Raw genomic sequence first — 19,010 nt, 5'->3', positions numbered from 1 at the left:
TTTATTTTTTTTTTTTTACATTCTGACCAGAGTTTTCCTTCCTTCCTCTCCCCCCTAAGGCCCTCCTTCCCCTCCCCTCTGCTTTCCCTCCATTTCTCCTCTGTTTCCCTTCAGAAAAGGGCAGGCTTCCCATGGATAGCAACCAAACATGGCATATCAGGCTGCAGTAAGACTAGGTATCTCCTCTTCTATTCACGCTAGAAGGGGCAACCCAGTAGGAGGAAAAGGGTCCTTAAAGCAGGCAACAGAGCTAATGACCGCTTCTGTTCCCACTGTTGGGAGTCCCATGAGAAGACCAAGCTACACAGCTGTAACATATGTGTGGAGTGCCTAGGTCAGTTCTATGAAGGCTTCCTCATTGTTGGTTTAGTCTCTGTGAGCCCCTTGGTTGATTCTGTCTTTTTCTTTTGCTGTCCTTGACTCCTCTGGTTCCTACAATCCTTCCTTCCCCTTTTTTCCAGGATGCTCTAGTGTTTGTCATTCTGTTTCCATTGGTTGCTGTATGAAGCCTCTGTGATAACACCTATGTTAGGCACCAATCTATGTGTATAGCAGAATATCATTAGGAATCATATGTCTTTGGAGTACTCGGTCTCAGGGTCCTGGCCCCCCAGGAAGTGTCAGGGGAAGGGATGAAGGGAGAGAGTATTGGGAGAGACAACTGGAATTGGGGAGGGGGCCATCCCTGTGATGAGCTAGAAACCTAGTGCAATGGAAACTCCCAGGAATGTATGACATGACCCTAGCTAAGACTTCTATAAAAGGTGGCTATGGATCTTTAACCGGCCATCTCCTGTAACCAGGCAAGATTTCCAATGGAGTGGTTGGGATACCAACCTAGCCACAAAAGCTTTGACTTACAAGTTGTCCTGCCTAAAAAATGTGCTGGGATTTAAAAAAACAAACAAACAGGGTCTGTCTATGTAGCCTTTGCTGGCCTAGAACTCATGATGTAGATAAGGCTGACATAGAACTTATATAGACCTACCGCCACCTTCGCAGCGCTGGGATTAATGTTGTGTGTCACTGTACTGTTGTCTAGCTTCTTTTGTTTTCTTTTCTTTTTTTCTTTTGTCTATTTGTTTTTGTTTTGTTTTTTTTCTTTTTCTTTTTTCTGAGACAGTCTCTGTGTAGCCCTGGCTGTCATGGACTCACTTTGTAGATCAGGCTGGCCTCGAACTCACAGAGATCCACCTGCTTCTGCCTCCCGAGTGCTGGGATTAAAGGTGTGTGCCACCATGCTCTGCTTTTTTTCTTTTCATGTCTTGCTTAAGTAGGATTTTAAGTCAATCTTAATTCATAAATGTATATTTATGTGCTTTTCATAGAAAACTACCTTTGAGTACTCCTTTTTGTCTTGTTCATTGCAGCATAATTTTTATAGTGATCTGTAATTATATTATACATATAATTTTATTTTACTTCATACAAGTAAAAATTATTTAAGATAATTTTCCCAGGAAAATATTTTTAGTTTGTCATAGTTAAAATATTCTATATTCTGCTTGTGTCACATAATGTGATGGCATAGACATTATACTGTGTTCATAAAATTTTGTGTAATGTTCTTTTAAAGAAGCTATAAAATTAGTCCATTAAGTAGATACACTTAATGATTTCTTAGGCATTTGGACATTTTAATGGCTTTTAGTTATTCACCATCATTAATAATGTTGAGTGCCTACCTTGGCCCTAAAAGCTTTTCCTCTTGTGATCTGGGTTATTTTTAGGCTTGGTTTCCAAATGAATTTTTTGGGTAAGTATAAGCAATTGTACGCTATTTGATCAATGTTGTCAACATCATCAAAAAACTATGACACTTTTGAGGAAGGCAGTGCTTATTTTAACATTGTAAAAAATTTTACTTAGTCTTATTAAACTTCAATTTTCTCATCACTAAAGTGGTAAGAATGTATAATATTGGACCTGAAACACATATAACATGATATTTCCCCCACCTTTCTTAACCTTTGTTATTTTTTTCTTGAAAATTTCCAGGGAGAGTTAGTTCTTGCCAGGTTCTTTTAATATTTAGGAGCTGCCTGACGTTACCGAGGAATGTGGCAAGCAGCTTTCCTAGCCATGTTTATGGTAGTTGGGGGCCTGGGATGAGGTTGTTGATGATAGTGCTGGTCTTGGTGTTTTCCTTCCTTTTCTGTAGCCAGTTTTCCTAGCCATCATTTCTTTTATCTGAAGAGGGAGCAAGAAGTGTTCTTAAGGTACTTTTTTTTTTTTTTATATAGCACACTAATTCAGGGTCTGGTCTTCTTACTAAAGCTTTTATATTTTTTTCATTAACTCTAGTGAATCATTTTCAACATTACCTCTCATCAAGTACTGCAATTATCCATGACATTTACTAAAAGTATACCAGTAAGATGTGAATGACTGATTCTTTAGTCAGAATAATCGTTGCCCAGAACCTCCACTTTTGTGTTTGACAAAAGGGATAGGCAGGCAAAAGAAGTGAACAGAAGAATGGGGAGAGAGAGAAAGGGGGCAGGGGAACAGTTTCAAGAACAAATGAACAGGCAGAAGAAAGGACATGATGTGGGCAGGTGGGCATTTGGCTGTTTCTATTGACTCCTTGTTATATTAAATTTGTAGACTAAGCATTGAAGTACAACCTCTTTCTGACAATGTAGTCAGCTTTGTGACTTTATGATAAAGTCAGTTTTGTCCAGTGGCATTGGGCAATCAAGTTCTAATTTCTGTTTTCAACTTCTTCAAGACTAAAATGAACCCAGATCTCCTGGTCCCCACCTATGATCACAGAATTCAGAAAGCTAATGTAGAAGCATTATTGTAGTTCTATAAACCTGAACTATATAGTGAGCTTAATGGTGGCTTGAGATACATTAAGAGTTTGCCATTCAAAATAAACAAGAATGAAATGAGTTAGTTGGAGTAAGAGAGATGATCAGTAGAACCCTGTGACATTCTGATAGTAAACATCTAGAATGCAAGTTCTACTTTGTCTTTGCTAAGTATTTCTTGCCTCATGCCATATGCCTCAGTAAGATTTTGGAATCCACTTTCAACAAAGAAATGTATAGGACATTTTATAGGCTAGACAGCGAACAACAAACTTCTTTAAAATTATTTATTCAGTTGAGAGAGCACCTCACTATTTAGTTCAGGCAAGCCTCTATCCAATTCACTATATAGTTGTCAATGAAAACAAGCAAAGAAGAAGGAAAGGAAGTAAAGGAGAGAGAGAGAGAGAGAGAGAGAGAGAGAGAGAGAGAGAGAGAGAGAGAGAGAGAGGAATGAATGAATGAATGAATGAATGGATAGATAGACAACAAAACCCAAAAGTCAACCTCAAATTGTATAAGAGAGTTTATTCTGGAACCAAATAATGAGTGACCACAGCCTGAGAGCACAGATTTAGTTTACCCCAATTTCTATGTCCCAATATGGAAGCAATTTCTTTTATATTTTATAGTAACAGAACAAAGACAGCCATGAATTAAGACATCTTTTGTGGAAGTGTTTGATAGGTGGGTTAATGCAAGGTGAAAAATGAAAGGTGAGAAATTGTCTCTTCTAGGCTCTGAGATGCTATCTCATAGTATCCTTGGCATTGCTGTTAGTAGACAAATGAGTGCTCTGTTTGTACAGTCCGATTGATTTACCTAGTGCTCACAAAGCTGTTAGGTCAGATACAGAGGAAAACAATGCATGGACATGAAGAGTGTTAAAGCTAGTCCAAGAAACTTTGGCTCCGAACTTGCCAGTAATCCAAACTCTGCAGGAGGATTAGGAGTTGAAGACTATCTTTGCCTACCTAGAGAGTTCAAGGTCAGCCTAGGATTCACAAGAGCCCCTTCTCCAAGAGAAAAGAAGGATCAAGCTGGATATAATAATACATGCTTGTACTCCAAGGACTTGGCAGATTGAGACAAGGATAGCCTTCAACTCTCGATCCTCCTGCCTTCATATCCCAAGTGCTAGCTTTATAGGCAAGCATTTATCACACCAGGCTATTGATACTTCCAATTAATGAAGGCTTCAGTAATGGTTAAATTACTTAAAGTTAAGTTAATGAGTCAAGAAGAACCTAACTGGGCATGGTGGCATAGACCTATTATAATTGGGGAGGCAGGATTACAAGTTTGAGGTCAATGTAAACTATGTGAGCAAAAAGCTCCCAGAAAGAAACTGATTTTAGTTGAACTTTCTGACAGGCTAAATCACTAGTGAGATCTTCCATGATGGTGCAGACTCTGGAATACTGGCAAGTTCAGAGCCAAATTATACACCAAGTTTTAGGACCGCCTGGGCTTCCTAGTGAGCCCCCTCTCCCCCTTTTCCCAGAAAAATACGAAACCAAACATAATCATAAAAAGAAAGTAAGGATTGGGCACAGGATCTAGTTCACTTAGTGGCCCAGTACGTGTGCCTAGAACGTATACAGTCTGGTCTTAAAAAAATCTAATTATGTTGCCTCAGTAGCACTGGTGTAGAAGCCACCTTCAAAATAGAAGTTTCAGTCAAAGTAGCAAATGTACCAGGAACCATTTTCATCGTCAACCTCTTTATTAACTCGGAACATTATCTAAATGCACCAGGAGCCATTTTCATCCTCAACCTCTTTATTAACTTGGAACATTATCTAAATGAATGCAGCAACAAATGAAACATTGTTACTTTAAAAGATGGAGTAATATTTGGTACAGCAATGAGCTTTGTGGCATTTTATCTTGGTGTGTGTTCCTACTGTCTTTAAAAAACGCTCTGCAGTAACTTTGAAAACTCATTGCATAATCCTAGAACATGAGAAAACCACTATTTTTGTAGCCATTTGAGACTTTTCATTCCCCCCAGTTCTGGGAATTGTGGCTTTTACAGCTTGTCTTACTTGAAATGACTCAGAGTTTTCTTGTTTCCAAGGTTTTTTTCCCCTGAGCATTTAAAAATTAATATTGGGTGGGTAAGGATGTTGAGAGGAATGGGAAGGAATTAGAGGAGGGGAGAAACATCATCAAACTGTATTTTATTAATTTTAAAACAAATAAAAATTTTACTCCTTCTCAAGTCTCTGGTGGGGTTGAAGACTAGATATAGTTTCACAGTTAGGCTTGAGTTGTTTAGGATTTAAGAAAATGTTTTAAGGTCTAGAAAGATATTTTTTTTCACTTGATAATTACAAGATATGACAGAGAATGGTTTAGATACAAAACTTTAGGCTCACCTAGATAGGATAAATAGTATTTTCTTCAAGGTTGCCAAGTACAAATAAGCTAAAAATTTTGAATGTAAGTTTTACATATGGCTTTCCTGATTATTTCATAGCTGTTCTTACTGTATGTAGTTTATTATAAATAAATAAAGTCCATATGCATTTGGAAAAAATACCTTGCGATTAAAAAATAGATTATAAATATGCAAATTAGAGTCATATATACATATAAGGTACAAAGTAATGTAATAACTTATGAACTCAAAGTAATATCATCAAATCAATCTCATTAACATATCCATTATTCAAAAAATTATATTTTTATGATGAGAACATTTAAAATCATTGTCTTATCAAGTTTCAAATGTATGTTATTTACTATGTTCCTGGTTGGACTGTGTATTCAACATTATGAAATCAAAAAATGTGAAAAAAAAAGAAGATACTCAGTGGTAGTTTTTTAGAACTCCAATTACTGCAGGCAGCAGAAAGAATAAAGTAGCAAACAAATCGTTGGTCATTGGTCATAAGAGGTAAAATGAGAATAAGCACTTTTGAGAGCTCTGGAAAGCTGTGGCACAAAACTGGAACTCTAGGTCATGTGCGTGTATAGAGCTTTGTACGTGCCCATTGTTTGCACTTACCTAGAGAAGAACTGAGAAAGCCTTCCCCCTCTTTTAGATGATTTGAGTCTCTGCATAAGAAGCAAGTGAAGGCTGGAACAGAATTGTAAATTGCCTGACTAAATGTTGAAGGCACACCCTCAAATACATACAGAACAGTTCAACAACGGCTCTGTTGTTAGGGTTTCTGTTACTGTGAAGAGACACCATAACCATGGCAAGTCTTAATAAGGACAACATTTAATTGGAGCTGGCCTATATTTTCACAGGTTTACTTCATTAATATCAGAGTGGAAAGCATGGCAGTGTGTAGGCAGCTTGGCGCTGGAGGAGGAGCTCAGAGTTCTACATCTGGCAGGCAGCAGGAAGAGATAGTGAGCCACTGAGACTGGCTTGAACTTCTAAAACCTCAATAGCCACACACCCTCAATGAAGCATACCCTGCAACAAGCCTACACCTCCTAATAGAGCCACTCCCTATGGTGCTATCGGGCTATTTTCATTCAAACTGCCACATTTCACTTCCTGTCCCCGTATAGGCTCGTAGCCATACCATAATGCAAAAGTACTTAGTCCAACTTCAAAAGTTTCTATAGTCTATCACAGTTATCAGCACTGTTTAAAAGTCCAAAGTTCAAAGTCTCTTCTAAGACTCAAGGCAATCTCTTAACTGTAACTCACTGTAAAATCAAAATCAAAAAGCAGATCACATACTTCCAACCTACAATAGCACAGAATATACATTATCACTCCACAATGAAGGAGAGGGAGCATAGTGAGGAAATACTGGACCAAAGCAAGGCTGAAATCCAGCTGGGCAAACTCCAAACTCTGCATCTCCATGCCTGATGTCAAAGTGTTCTTCGGATCTGCAGCTTCTTCCAGCCTTATTGACTATAACACACTTCTTTCTCTTGGGCTGTTCCACACTCAGATAGCAGCTCTCCTCGGCAGGTATCCCACAGCTCTGGCATCTCCAACATCTTGGGGTCTCCAAGGCAATCCAGGCTTCACCTTCACAGTTTCATGCAAGGGTCTTTCTATGCTTTCATTCAGGGACACCCCCGATATATGCCTGGCCTCAGTGGCTTTCCTTAGTGGAAAAATGATTCGTTTCTTGTATCCTTGGCTCAAAAGCCAGAACCATATGGCCAAAGTTGCCAAGTTCTGCTTCTTGGTGGGGCTAGAACATGGCCCCCTCATTCATAAGGTTTCTCTTCATAAGGTTTCTGTTTTCTATATTTTTCCTTCACTGCATAAGCTTGGCTGTCCTGGAACTTGCTCTGTAGACCGGGTTGGACTTGAACTCTGAAATCTGCCTGCCTCTGCTTTCCAAGTGCTCGGATCAAAGACATATACCACCACACTTAGCCCTAAACTTTTCTTTAATTTCTTTTTACTTAAAAAAAAATCCTTTTCATAAGTTGAAAGCTTAGCTGGGTAGGGTCTTGCTCTGATGTCACCATCCCCTTCTCTCATTTAGCACCAGGCTTTATTTAATCTTCTACACTTCCTGGTGTCCCCTTTCTCCTCAAACTGTACATTTTATATTTTTCTTGATTAGCTTATTCCTTTTCATTTTAGATTATCATAAGCATTTCTACTAATAACTAACACATCCAGTACTAAGCTATCTGGAAATCTTCTGTGCCAAAACTGTTAATCCATAACAATTTAATTTATCTTCTGGTAGATTTTTATGGACAAGGGCAGAAAGTAGCCACATTTTTTGCCAGTATAATAGAACAATGATCTTTAGGAGATCTTCATCTTCTCTAAAACCTCTTAATCTTGACCTTGCAGCCCAGTTCAAATTGCCAACAGCACTGCTGTCTTCCCTGCTTCTAGGATGGCCCATTAAGCCTGACTTAAAGTGTCCAAATGCTGTTCTAGTCCAAAGTCCCAAAGAGTTCCATATTCCTCCACATGATCAGGCCAATCACAGCAACACCCCATCCCTAGTACCAACTTGTCTTAGTCAGGGTTTCTATTGCTGTGAGGAACCACCATGACCAAAACGCAAGTTGGGGAGGAAAGGGTTTATTTGGTTTATGTTTCCACATCATTGTTCATCATTGAAGGAATCAGGATAGGAACTCACCCATGGCAGGAACCAGAAGGCAGGACCTGAAGCAGAAAGGGGTGCTGCTTACTGGCCCTTCCTTCCTTCCTTTCATTTTCCTTTTTTTTTTTTTTTTTTTGTTTTTTTGAGACAGGGTTTCTCTGTGTAGTCTTGGCTGTCCTGTCCTGAACTTGCTTTGTAGACCAAGCTGGCCTTGAACTCATAGAGATCCACCTGCATCTGCCTCCCCAAGTGCTAGGATTACAGGTGTGTGGCACCATACCCGGCTCAGCCTGCTTTCTTGTAGAACCTAGGACCACCAGTCCAGAGATGGCACCACTCACAATGGGATGGGCCCTCCCTTATCAATCACTTATTAAGAAAATGCCCCACAGCTGGATCTTATAGGGGCATTTTCTTAATTTAGAGTCCCACCTTTCAGATAACTCTCATTTGTGTGTCAAGTTGACATAAGACTAGCCAGCACAAAGACAGAGACTCATAGTTTCAAATTGTTTAAAGGAATCTCTTAAGCTGGTCCTGGTGGTGCAGGGCTGGTTGAGGCTGGTTAGGCTGATGGTTAGGCTGATCACATGGTCAAGACCTGCCTGGGCTATAAAGTGAATTAAAGGTCAGCTTGGCCTACTTAGTGTGGTCCATATTTTCCTAAAGCCAAAAGAGGTAGATCATTTGCCTAATATGCATGAGGGGTTAAGTTTAATCTCTAATATTGAAAAGGAATAAAATAATTAATTTTATTCCCTGGACAGAGTTTATAATGGCCTAATATGACAAAGAGTACAGTCCTTATGAAGCCATCAAAATAAAACAAAATAAAAAACAAACACAAACCCCTGACACCCAGCATGATAAGAGCATCAAAGTTAGGAAAGAATCAGAATTTTGAGTTTTATAATTGCCACATTACATTAATGAAAATATTCGTGTTTTTAAAAATATGAAAATTGGGTTGAAACTGCAAAAAAGCAACACATTAACAAAGGAGGTAAAATAAATGATTAGAAACTGTTCTTGATGGGAATCTCAGATATTGATTTCATTGACAAATATTTTCAATTAGCTATTTTAAATATATTCAATTAAAAGAAATCATGCCAAAAAGCTGAAGGGAGGAATGAGGACAATTTCTCACAAAATAAAGGAAATATCAAAACTGAAAATATTTTTAGATGGAAACAGTTAAAAATATGCATTTTAAATGTACAGTAAATAAAATTCACCACAGTGGCTCAGGATCATATTTGTACAGTGACTTAGAAAGGATTACAGCTTTAAATGAAACAATACAGAGTACGGAACACACAACAGAGACATCATCACTTCTAAGTTACTGGCTTGACATCAATATGCCTGTGCTCCCTTTGTCCACGGTCAATGCTCTCTCCCTAACGAAACTTGTGCCCAGCACCTATGTGCCAGGAAGTTTTTTCCTTTTCTTTAGTTCCCTCTTCTGATAGCTGAGTGCCACTAACTGGAGTCTTTTGAAATACCCCATTTCTTTGTAGACCATAGTATAACTTATTAACTAATGATTCTGTGCCTGTACCTATATGCTCGATTGCTCACTGACTTGTGTGAATCTGCTCTTTGGGAAAATGTAACCAAAAAATCCCCCGCTTTCAAAAAATGTATATAATGCTAGACAGCTTGCTTGAAAAATACACTCAGATGCAGACTTGAAAAAAAAAAAAAAGAAAGGATTAACAATCTAAGGATAAATGAATTGGAGTAAAGGAAGGGAAATAATTGAAGGCACCTATTTGAAGACTTGGAGCAGTTACTCTATTAGGGATTAAAAAGTGATCTTTGTTTCTTGTCTACTTGATTGTCTCAGATAAAATCGAATAGAGAAATACGGGAGCTGTGAACAGCTAAAGGCAAATTTAGGGCTTAGTAGATGGCTCAGTGATTAAGAGCACTTGCTGTTCTTCCAGAGGACCCAGGTTCCATTGCCACTGACCACATGGTGGCTTACAAAGTTCTGTAACTCCAATTTAAATCAGGGAATCCAGTTAAAACATCTGTCTAGACCTAAAAACATCTTAACCCCTAAACAACTAAGCTTAATTGTAAAGCTAAACTACCTGGTCTTCAACTCCATCAGAGACTTGAGAAGGAGTAAAATTAATTACCTGAGTATATGGGGAATGCAGGTTAAAAGGAAAACAAACAAACAAACGAAACCAAAAAAAAAATTTCAGGGGATCTGATGACCTCTTCTGTCTTCTACCTAAGACATGTAAGTTTGTTCTTTTCTAGTATATGTGGAATATTCTTCAAGTGACCCTATGCTAAATTTAAAAAGTCTTCAACAAATGCAAAGAACAAAAAAATTAAAAATTGTTTCACAGCCATAGATCAGCAACCAATAACAACAAGTTTTGAAATGTATAAATGTGTACATTTCAGAAGCTATCAGAATTCTTTTTACTAAAAAAAAGCGTTAATTTAGGGGCTGGATGTGGTAGTGCAGGCCTGTAATGCTACCATTCAGGAGTCTTAGTGATGCTAATCTCAGTTACACAGCAAGAAACCAAATGAATGAATGAATACATGAATGAATATATATATGTATATCTGTATACATTTGTTTGCCCAGGCATCCATGGTTTCTGCAATTGAGATTCCACTTGAGAGTATTCTTGGTGCTTGTGATGGGATGTTGGGGAATTTGAAGACACAATAAAATCTATTTAGTTTATCTTGTGTGTAGGAAAAAATGAAATCGAGGTTGGAGAAGTGGATTGCTGTCATACTGCCAGTAAGTGGTACAATTGGCCCCAATAGGGGAGAAATGTTAGTATTGGCTACTTCACATGCATACTCCACATTTGCAACCTAATTTTGTTCTTATAGAGAGCAGCACACTAAGTAGATGATCATACCTCTTGGTAAGTAAGGCAGCTGAAGCTTAGAGGGGTCAAGTCATTTACACAAAGTCACATAGGAAGAAAATGATAGAACACAACTTCCAATCCAGGCTCACTTCTCCCTAAAATTTGTGTTTCCTCTTTTTCTTTATATTGTTTACTAAACCAAAACTCTTTTCATCTAATAGCTCATGTGATGTGCTTTCTAATATTCCTTGTTTCTGATATTCCTGTTCCTTGCTTATCAGTGATCCTGTAAAAATCTATCCTCAGGCACATCAGTAGAAATTCCTAAAAACACAAGGCAAGGAGATAGCATTACACTTAAGATTAAAGGAGGAACTTTTATAACTTCCGTTTTCTGAGACTTTCTGTTTTGTTGAGATCCTGTAGTCCAGGTTGGCCTTGATCTCACTGTGCAGCCAAGGGTCACCTTGAGCTTATGATCCTAACAGTTTTGTATGTCATACAATGAGAGCAGCCCCTGATAGATCTAAGTGTGACTAGGGGGATTAAATACAATATTAGCTGTGAAATAACTCTCTAGTTGGGAATTAGCAAAGAAAGGAAAGAAAGAGAAGAAATCTCCAGTAGCTGCTGAAGCTGTCTTCCTGCTCATCGTGCCGTTCTCTAGCAGCCTCTTGAATTAAGGCACTGGTCCCTGTGTCCCATTGCAAGGATCTTTGCCTACTGATCAATATGCATCTTTACTAATTTGCTTTATTTTTTATTCTTTCTTACCAGCGGAATCATTCAAGGAATTTGCTGAATTGCTCAATGAAGTAGAAAACGAGAGGATGATGATGGTAGGTCACTGTATTGGTAAGGGTTCTGTAAAGGAACAGAACCCATTGGATGAGTCTATCTTAAAAAGGAATGTATTTAACTTACACTATATGGGTTGTCTAGTGCAACAAAGGCTGTGTTCATTGGAGAGGCTGTGAACCTAGTAGCTGCTCAATCAATGATGCTAGATGCCCCAGAAATCCCAACTTAGCACTGAAGGATTTCTGAAGAGTTTTCGATTTTGAGTCCATGTTAGAAAGCCAAGAAGCTGGGTTCCAATCTCACCAAAGGATGGCAGCCATAGCCACAACATGGCAGATGTGTTCACCAGCAAGCAGTGAAGGTGAGCAGACAAAACACAGTGTTGCTTTTCCCTCAGACCTCTTTATATCTGGAACACCACTTTGGGTGATGGTCTTACTCTGTTCAGTTAATCCTTCCATGAATACTGTCACAGACATACCCAGGGTTGTTATCTTACTGGATCCTAGATCCAGTCAAACAGACAGCAAATTAACCATAATAAGGGTCTTTTGCAGAGCAGAACTATAACTTTATTGAAGCTCAATTAATCATTTTTTATTTTATAATTTTTTTGTGCTTGGCTGTTTTGCCTGCATATATGTTTGTGTTTCACATGCATGTCTGCTGCCTGCAGAGGCCAGAAGAGGGATTTCCTGGAATTGAACTTACATATGGTTGTAAGTCACCATTGAATTGAACCTGGGTCCTTTGGAAGAACAGTCAGTACTCCTAACTGCTGAGCCATCTCTCCAGCCCCTATTTTTCATATATCTTGTTTTTGGAATCTAAAAAGTCATCATGAAGTGTAAGATCACTTAACTTTATTTATTTGTATATCTCTTAGGAGTTTGGTACATTTTAGTTTATGATCCACTTTAAATTATTTTTTAAAGGAGTCAGGATCTTTGTGTAGTGTAGTTTTTACCATGTGGGTGCCTTTTCTCCATACCCTCTCCAGTGTTTGTTGTTGGCTGTTTTGTTGATCTTCACCATTCTGACTGGAGTAAGATGAAAGCGGGACAGAGGGGAGGACATCCTATTGGGACTCTAGGTGAGAGAAGCATGGGAGAATGGGGAAATAGAAGGATCCAGAGGGTCCTAGAAACCTACAAGAAGAACATTATGATGGGCAGATCTGGGCCCAGGGGTCCTGCTCAAACTATGGCACCAGCCAAGGACAATACGTGCAGTAAACTTCAAACCCCTACCCAGATCTAGCCAATGGACAGGACATTCTCCACAGTTGAGTGGAGAGTGGGGTCTGACTTTCACATGAACTCTGGTGCCCCATATTTGACCACGTCCCCTGGATGGGGAGGCCTGGTGGTACTCAGAGGATGGATAGCAGGGTACCAAGAAGAGACTTGATACCCTTTGAGCATATACAGGGGGAAGAGGTCCCCCTCAGGAACAGTCATAGGGGAGGGGAGTAAGGGGAAAATGGGAGGGAGGGAGGAATGTGAGATCCAAGGGATGGGATAGCAATTTAGATGTGAATTAATTAATAAAATATATCAAAAAAGATGAAATGTCAAAGTTGTTTTGATTTGTATTTCCCTAGTTGCTGGCGATGATGAACATCTTTTGAGAGGTGGTAGCACATGCCTTTAATCCCAGCACTAGGGAAGGCACAGGCAGGTGGATCTCTGTGAGTTCAAGGCCAGCTTGGTCTACAAAACAAGTGCAGGACAGCCAAGGCTACACGGAGAAACAAAACAAAATGAACAAACAAATAAACAAACAAAACCCAAGAGTTTTCTTCTTTTGAGAACTCTCCATTCAGATCCCAGGATCACTTTTCTTTGAATGGGTCATTTGTGATTTTGACTCTTTGTTTTTGGAATTCTTAGTATATTCTAGATATTAATCCTCTGTTAGATATACATGTGGCAAAGATTCTCTCCAATCAATTCTGTGGCATTCCTTTTAAAGCCAGGCAGAACTATTTAATTTTAGTAAGTCCTACTTGTCAATTGTTGTTGGCTTTAATTCTTAGGCAAATGGAATCCTATACAGAAAGTCCTTTTCTATACTGATATGGTGTAGGTGCTGCTTATATTTTCTTCTAGCAGTTTCAGTGTTTCTGATTTCACATTTAGGTCTTTGATCCATTTGGATCAAACTGATAGATATAATCTAATTTCATTCTTCTGCATGTGGATTTCCAGTTTTTCCAGTATTTATTTCTGCAATCTGAGTCTGTATTTGTTCATTATTTCTACAAGTTTTATGGTAGAACTTTTGACATATCTAATGTATAATATCATATCATCTGCAAATAGTGATAGTATGACCTTTTACTATTTGTATCCTTTTAAATTTCCTTTTATCTTGCCTCGTTCAGTAAATTTATATTGGGGGCAGGATAAGGTTTATTTGGCTAACATATCATGAATCATAGTCCGTCAAGGGAAGCTGAGGCAGGAGCTGAAACCTGGTGAACTACTGGAAGCAGGAACGGATGCAGAGGTCATGGAGGAGTTCTGCTCACTGGCTTGCTCCTCATGGCTTGCTCAGCATTATTTGTAAAAAATAAAAAAAAAATTAAGATGACAATTACAACATTTCTCCCTCCCTGTCATGCCTTTCCAACACTATGCTACTAGCTTCTCAGTGCACTGCTATTATTTTCTAGCCTCCTAGAGAAGTATAGTTGAAGATATCTTTGAGGGTAGGATATTTAGTATTTGATTCTGACTCAGCCATTAATTCACTTCTTTAATTTTGCTTGTCCTTGTCCTATTCTTTTGTAAAGAAAGTAAAAGAATCATCACTCCTGGTTGTTATGAAGCACCATAAAAGAAGTAATATGGGAGTGATTTATAAAGGTGAAGAACACTGATCATATAAGTATTGTTTTTAGTCATCTCTGCTTACTCATAAGAAATGACAGGGATTTTCTGAGTTTATGAAATTTGCTTCTAAAGACAATTAAGAAGAGACAAACATGAGCACTTGAAGTATTCTCTTTTCTTTCATTTACTTCATAGCAAAGTGTCTTAGGGTTTCTGTTGCTGCAATGGAACAACATGACCAGAAAGCAAGTTGAGGAGGAAAGGGTTTATTCTGCTTACATTTCCACATCCTTGTTGCTGTTCGTCACCAAAAGAAGTCAGGACAGGAACTCAAGCAAGATAGGAACTCAAGCAACATAGGAACCTGGAGGCAGGAGCTGATGCAGAGGCCACGGAGGGGTGCTGCTTACTGGCCTGCTTTCTTATAGAACCCAGGACTACCAGCCCAGGGATGGCTCCACCCACAATGAAATGGGCTCTCCTCCATTGATCACTATTTGAAAAAATGCCTCACAGCTGCATCTCATGAAGGCTTTTCTCAACTGAGGCTCATTTCTCTCTGCTGACTCTAGCTTGTGTACAGTTGACACAAAACCAGCCAGTACAATTGACCCCTTGTCAACTTGACACACAAACACATCATTATGAAGCCGCAGCTCATCCTTTCTTATTCATTCTCAAGATCTCACGTTAAAAACCGTAACTTTAAAAGTCCCAGAGTCTTTACCAATTCAAACACATTAAAAATTCAGTCCCTGTCTCTGAATCTGTTGCCTGCCTTTGGATCTCTTTCCCCTAACTGACCTGCTTTGTTTAGCTTCAACAGGATAAGATGCACCTAGTCTTATAGCAACTTGGTATGCTGGATGAGACCTGATAGGCTGTGGTCATGCGACAGGGAAAGAAGTCCCCTTCTGTCACAGGTCTAGGGGTGAAGGAATAGGGTGGAAGAGGCAGGGAGGATGGGAATGGGAAGATACAAGTGAGGGGATAACAATTAATATGTAATCTGTACAAATTACAATAAATCAAAATAAAAAAATCAACCAACCAAATAAACAAACTCCTCAAAAGTTTTAGTCTCTTTAAAATCTCCAATTTCTTTTAAAATTCGATGTCTTTTAAAACTCAAAATCTCTCAATTGTGGGCTTCAGTAAAATAAAAAATAAACCAAGTACCTTCTTACTTCAAGAGGGAAAAAAATCAGAGCACAGTCACAAAACGAAGGAAAACCAAACTCTAACCATCAGTGTCTGTGATCCACTCATGATCTTCTGGATTCCTGCAAAGGGCTTGGGTCACTTTCCCAGCTCTGCCCTCTGTAGCACGCACAGTTTGTCTTCTAGGTGCCAGCTGGCTCTGCTTCACTGCTCCTGCTGTCCCAGGGCACTGGTATCTCCAGTACTTCTAGGGACTTCTGCTGCAACTGGCCTGCACTTTCACCAACTGAAGCTCCTTTCTCTCTGATCACTCTACCTTGTGTCAAGTTGACACAAAACCTGCCAGTACACAAAGCTTTACACTACTGGAACAGGAATCATCATTTGAGATGCTGTTTTCCTTACTCTTCCTCCTGGTTCTTTGTCACACATTTATGTTTTGCAGTTTTATATCTTTCCTAAAATTAGAATCCAAAACGCATTTGTTATGACAAACAATAAGGAAGATCATAGCCCGAGAACATGGCAATGGTCCTTGTCCGTTCATCTCCATAAATGAATGTAGATTGTGGCAGGAACTGTGAGAAGAGAAAAGTTGGTGGAGCTTCTCAGCTGGGATCTTCTTCAAAGTAGCCTTGGGTAACTGTGGTATCTCAGAAGTGGTGTGTAAGCGTCTGGATTTCAGACTTCCTGTATAATGAGGAAGCCTGTCTGTATACTTTCCTTACTCAGAACAGAGTTGTTTTATTTTGGTGATGTACAAAGTCTATGTCTGAGAGGCCCATACCACTGCAAGCAATGTTTTTACTGAAGCCATTTTTGGTAGTTTGCTGACCATCAGTGATTCTTGAGCAATCCTGTGGCATTAGAGTGGATCCTACCTCAATTTAGCTAGCCAGTATTCAGATTTCATTTTTTCTTTATTCAGTAGGTACCTGATTCTATAAACTCTTAGTGAGTTTAGCTTGGGGCTTCTCGTGATTGGGCTTCTCTGTATGCAGATACAGAGCTGTTGGTTTTCATGGAGCGCTCACAAAAATTAATGCAGTGGTCAGAAAGGTAGTCAAAGACAACACTTACTAACAAGGATTCTTTGCGTTGTTGCTGAACTTCTTTTTTTTTTTTTTTTTTTTACTTTTTAAAAAAATTTATTCTTGTTACATCTCAATGTTTATCCCATCCCTTGTATCCTCCCATTCTTTCCTCCCTCCCATTTTCCCATTATTCCCCTCCCCTATGACTGTTCCTGAGGGGGATTACCTCCCCCTGTATATGCTCATAGGGTATCAAGTCTCTTCTTGACAACCTGCTGTCCTTCCTCTGAGTGCCACCAGGTCTCCCCCTCCAGGGGACATGGTCAAATGTGAGGCATCAGAGTATGTGAGAAAGACATATCCCACTCTCCACTCCACTGTGGAGAATGTTCTGACCATTGGCTAGATCTGGGTAGGGGTTTAAAGTTTGCTGCCTGTATTGTCCTTGGCTGGTGCCTTAGTTTGAGCGGGACCCCTGGGCCCAAATCTGCCTATCATAATGTTCTACTTGTAGGTTGCTAGGACCCTCTGGATCCTTCTACTTTGCTATTTTCTCGTGCTTTTCTCATCTAGAGTCTCAATAGGATGCCTTCCCCTCTGTCCCAGTTTCCTGGTAAGTGAAGGCTTTCGTGGGACATGCCCCTTGGGCTAGTATGCAGATATAAGTGAGTATATACCATTTGATTCTTTCTGCTTCTGGGTTAACTCACTCATTATGATCATTTCTATCTTAATCCATTTATCCACAAATTTCTAAGAAATTAAAGGTTAGGCAATGAAAGAAGTAAAGGAACAAGGGTTCAGCAGGTTTTATCCCCATATGTCCAGTTTTGTTCTAGCAGAAAATAGTATTATAAGAACTGGGTGGCAAGGGTCACAGTATCTGCTTGTGGTGTGGAAGAATTGTTGTTGTTGCCAATTCAGCTAAGGGAAACAGATAGAACCTCAATTCACTGAAGCATATACAAATACATAATTGGCCTGGATTGTCCATTAGGAGTTGCATATACACTTGCTTGTTCAGGACAGTCCTCCTTTAAACATGAAAAACTAGCAACTTTACCATCGTGGGGCCACCTGAATATGCAGGCCCAAATGGTCATTTATACAAATCAGTTGCTATGTGGCACTCTCTGTGTGAGTGGCATGTGTACTTCCTGTTCATAGTCAGACTTCCTCAATGTTTCACAGTCACGTTTTACGTTATCTTTATGAAACTGGAACTAGTTTTAAAAAGTAGTCTATTGCTTTATTGAAACCTATTCTAAAACCTAGTGGCTTACAGTAAAATTATTTAAGTATAGGCAGTATTTCAGGCAGGGATCATTGGGTATTTCTTCTTCTCCATATAGTAACACTCACTGAACACATGGCTTGTTTTAGTGGTTCTAACCAGTGTTCCTCACAGGCTTGGAAGGCTGGGTTCAGCTGGTAAGAGATCTTGACCGGAATGTCTGCATTGAGTATCTGCATTTTAGACTCAGGGCCACTCAACTTTTTTACAGTGCTACCTCATGGCTTGCCTTGTATGAGGAGTGTGCAGTCAGACTTCCAAGATAACTGAGTACCTTTTGTTGGACAGTTATGACCTAAACTGAGAAATTGCTTAGTTTTGTTTCTTGTTGATTGATTCAAAACAGTAACAAGCCCCCTCACATTCAGGGTGGGGACTCAGGTCTTATCTTTCAATGGCAGGTGGGTTTTAAAAAGTAAGATTAGGTTTTAATATTGTTACAATAATAAAGAAAAAATTGCCTCCCTGAATAGTTCTTAATTTGTCTCTATGTGAATAAGCAAAACCAATATTCCTCATAATCCACAATTCAATGATGTATAGAATGTGTTGGATAAGAGAATTCCTTGTGCCGGGCGGTGGTGGCACGCGCCTTTAATCCCAGCACTCGGGAGGCAGAGGCAGGTGGATCATGTGAGTTCGAGGCCAGCCTGGTCTACAAAGTGAGTCCAGGACAGCCAGGGCTACACAGAGAAACCCTGTCTCAAAAAACTAAAAAAAAAAAAAAAAGAGAGAGAGAATTCCTTGTGTAGTTGTAGTTTTCACTGGGTAAGAGTTCAGTGCGAGTTTTGACATGAATTGGGGACCTCTGTAGAAAAACCTCCATAGAAGGAGTCATGCAGTATGACTGTATGAACTTTTTTTCCTTTGGCTCATGAATACAGTTCGATATAGGGATTTTATGTGTCATACTCAGAGGATGTTATTCGTATGACTAGGACCAAATAACATCTGAAAAGATGGTTCATAAATCTTATAGATCAGTAGAGATGTGATGAGAATTTGGGAGACCATGTATGTTAGAGGTTTGCTTTTAATAAGAGGCAGCAAGGGAGAGGAATAAATTTCTAAGATTTTATTTTCTAAAGAAATAAATAGAAGTACTATATTTGTATGATTTCCACTCGTCCTCCCTGGCCCACAACTTCTTCCATG

The 19,010-nt window shown here is 39.2% G+C and overlaps 1 protein-coding gene across 2 annotated transcripts in view; it reads left to right on the top strand.

Annotated features, from left to right (window-relative positions):
* The window catches only part of Ophn1 (oligophrenin 1), a 307,191-nt gene that overhangs the window by 100,761 nt on the left and 187,420 nt on the right, over nucleotides 1–19,010 (top strand). For both annotated transcript variants that reach the window (XM_051142013.1, XM_051142012.1), the window contains exon 4: nucleotides 11,506–11,567. In XM_051142013.1, coding sequence (XP_050997970.1) covers nucleotides 11,506–11,567 — 62 coding nt within the window. The remainder of the gene's footprint in view (nucleotides 1–11,505; nucleotides 11,568–19,010) is intronic.

Source organism: Acomys russatus, chromosome X, assembly GCF_903995435.1.
Source record: "Acomys russatus chromosome X, mAcoRus1.1, whole genome shotgun sequence".
Lineage (NCBI taxonomy): Eukaryota > Metazoa > Chordata > Mammalia > Rodentia > Muridae > Acomys > Acomys russatus.
Note: the sequence above shows the minus strand (reverse complement) of the source record. Positions and strands in the feature narration are given on the sequence as shown.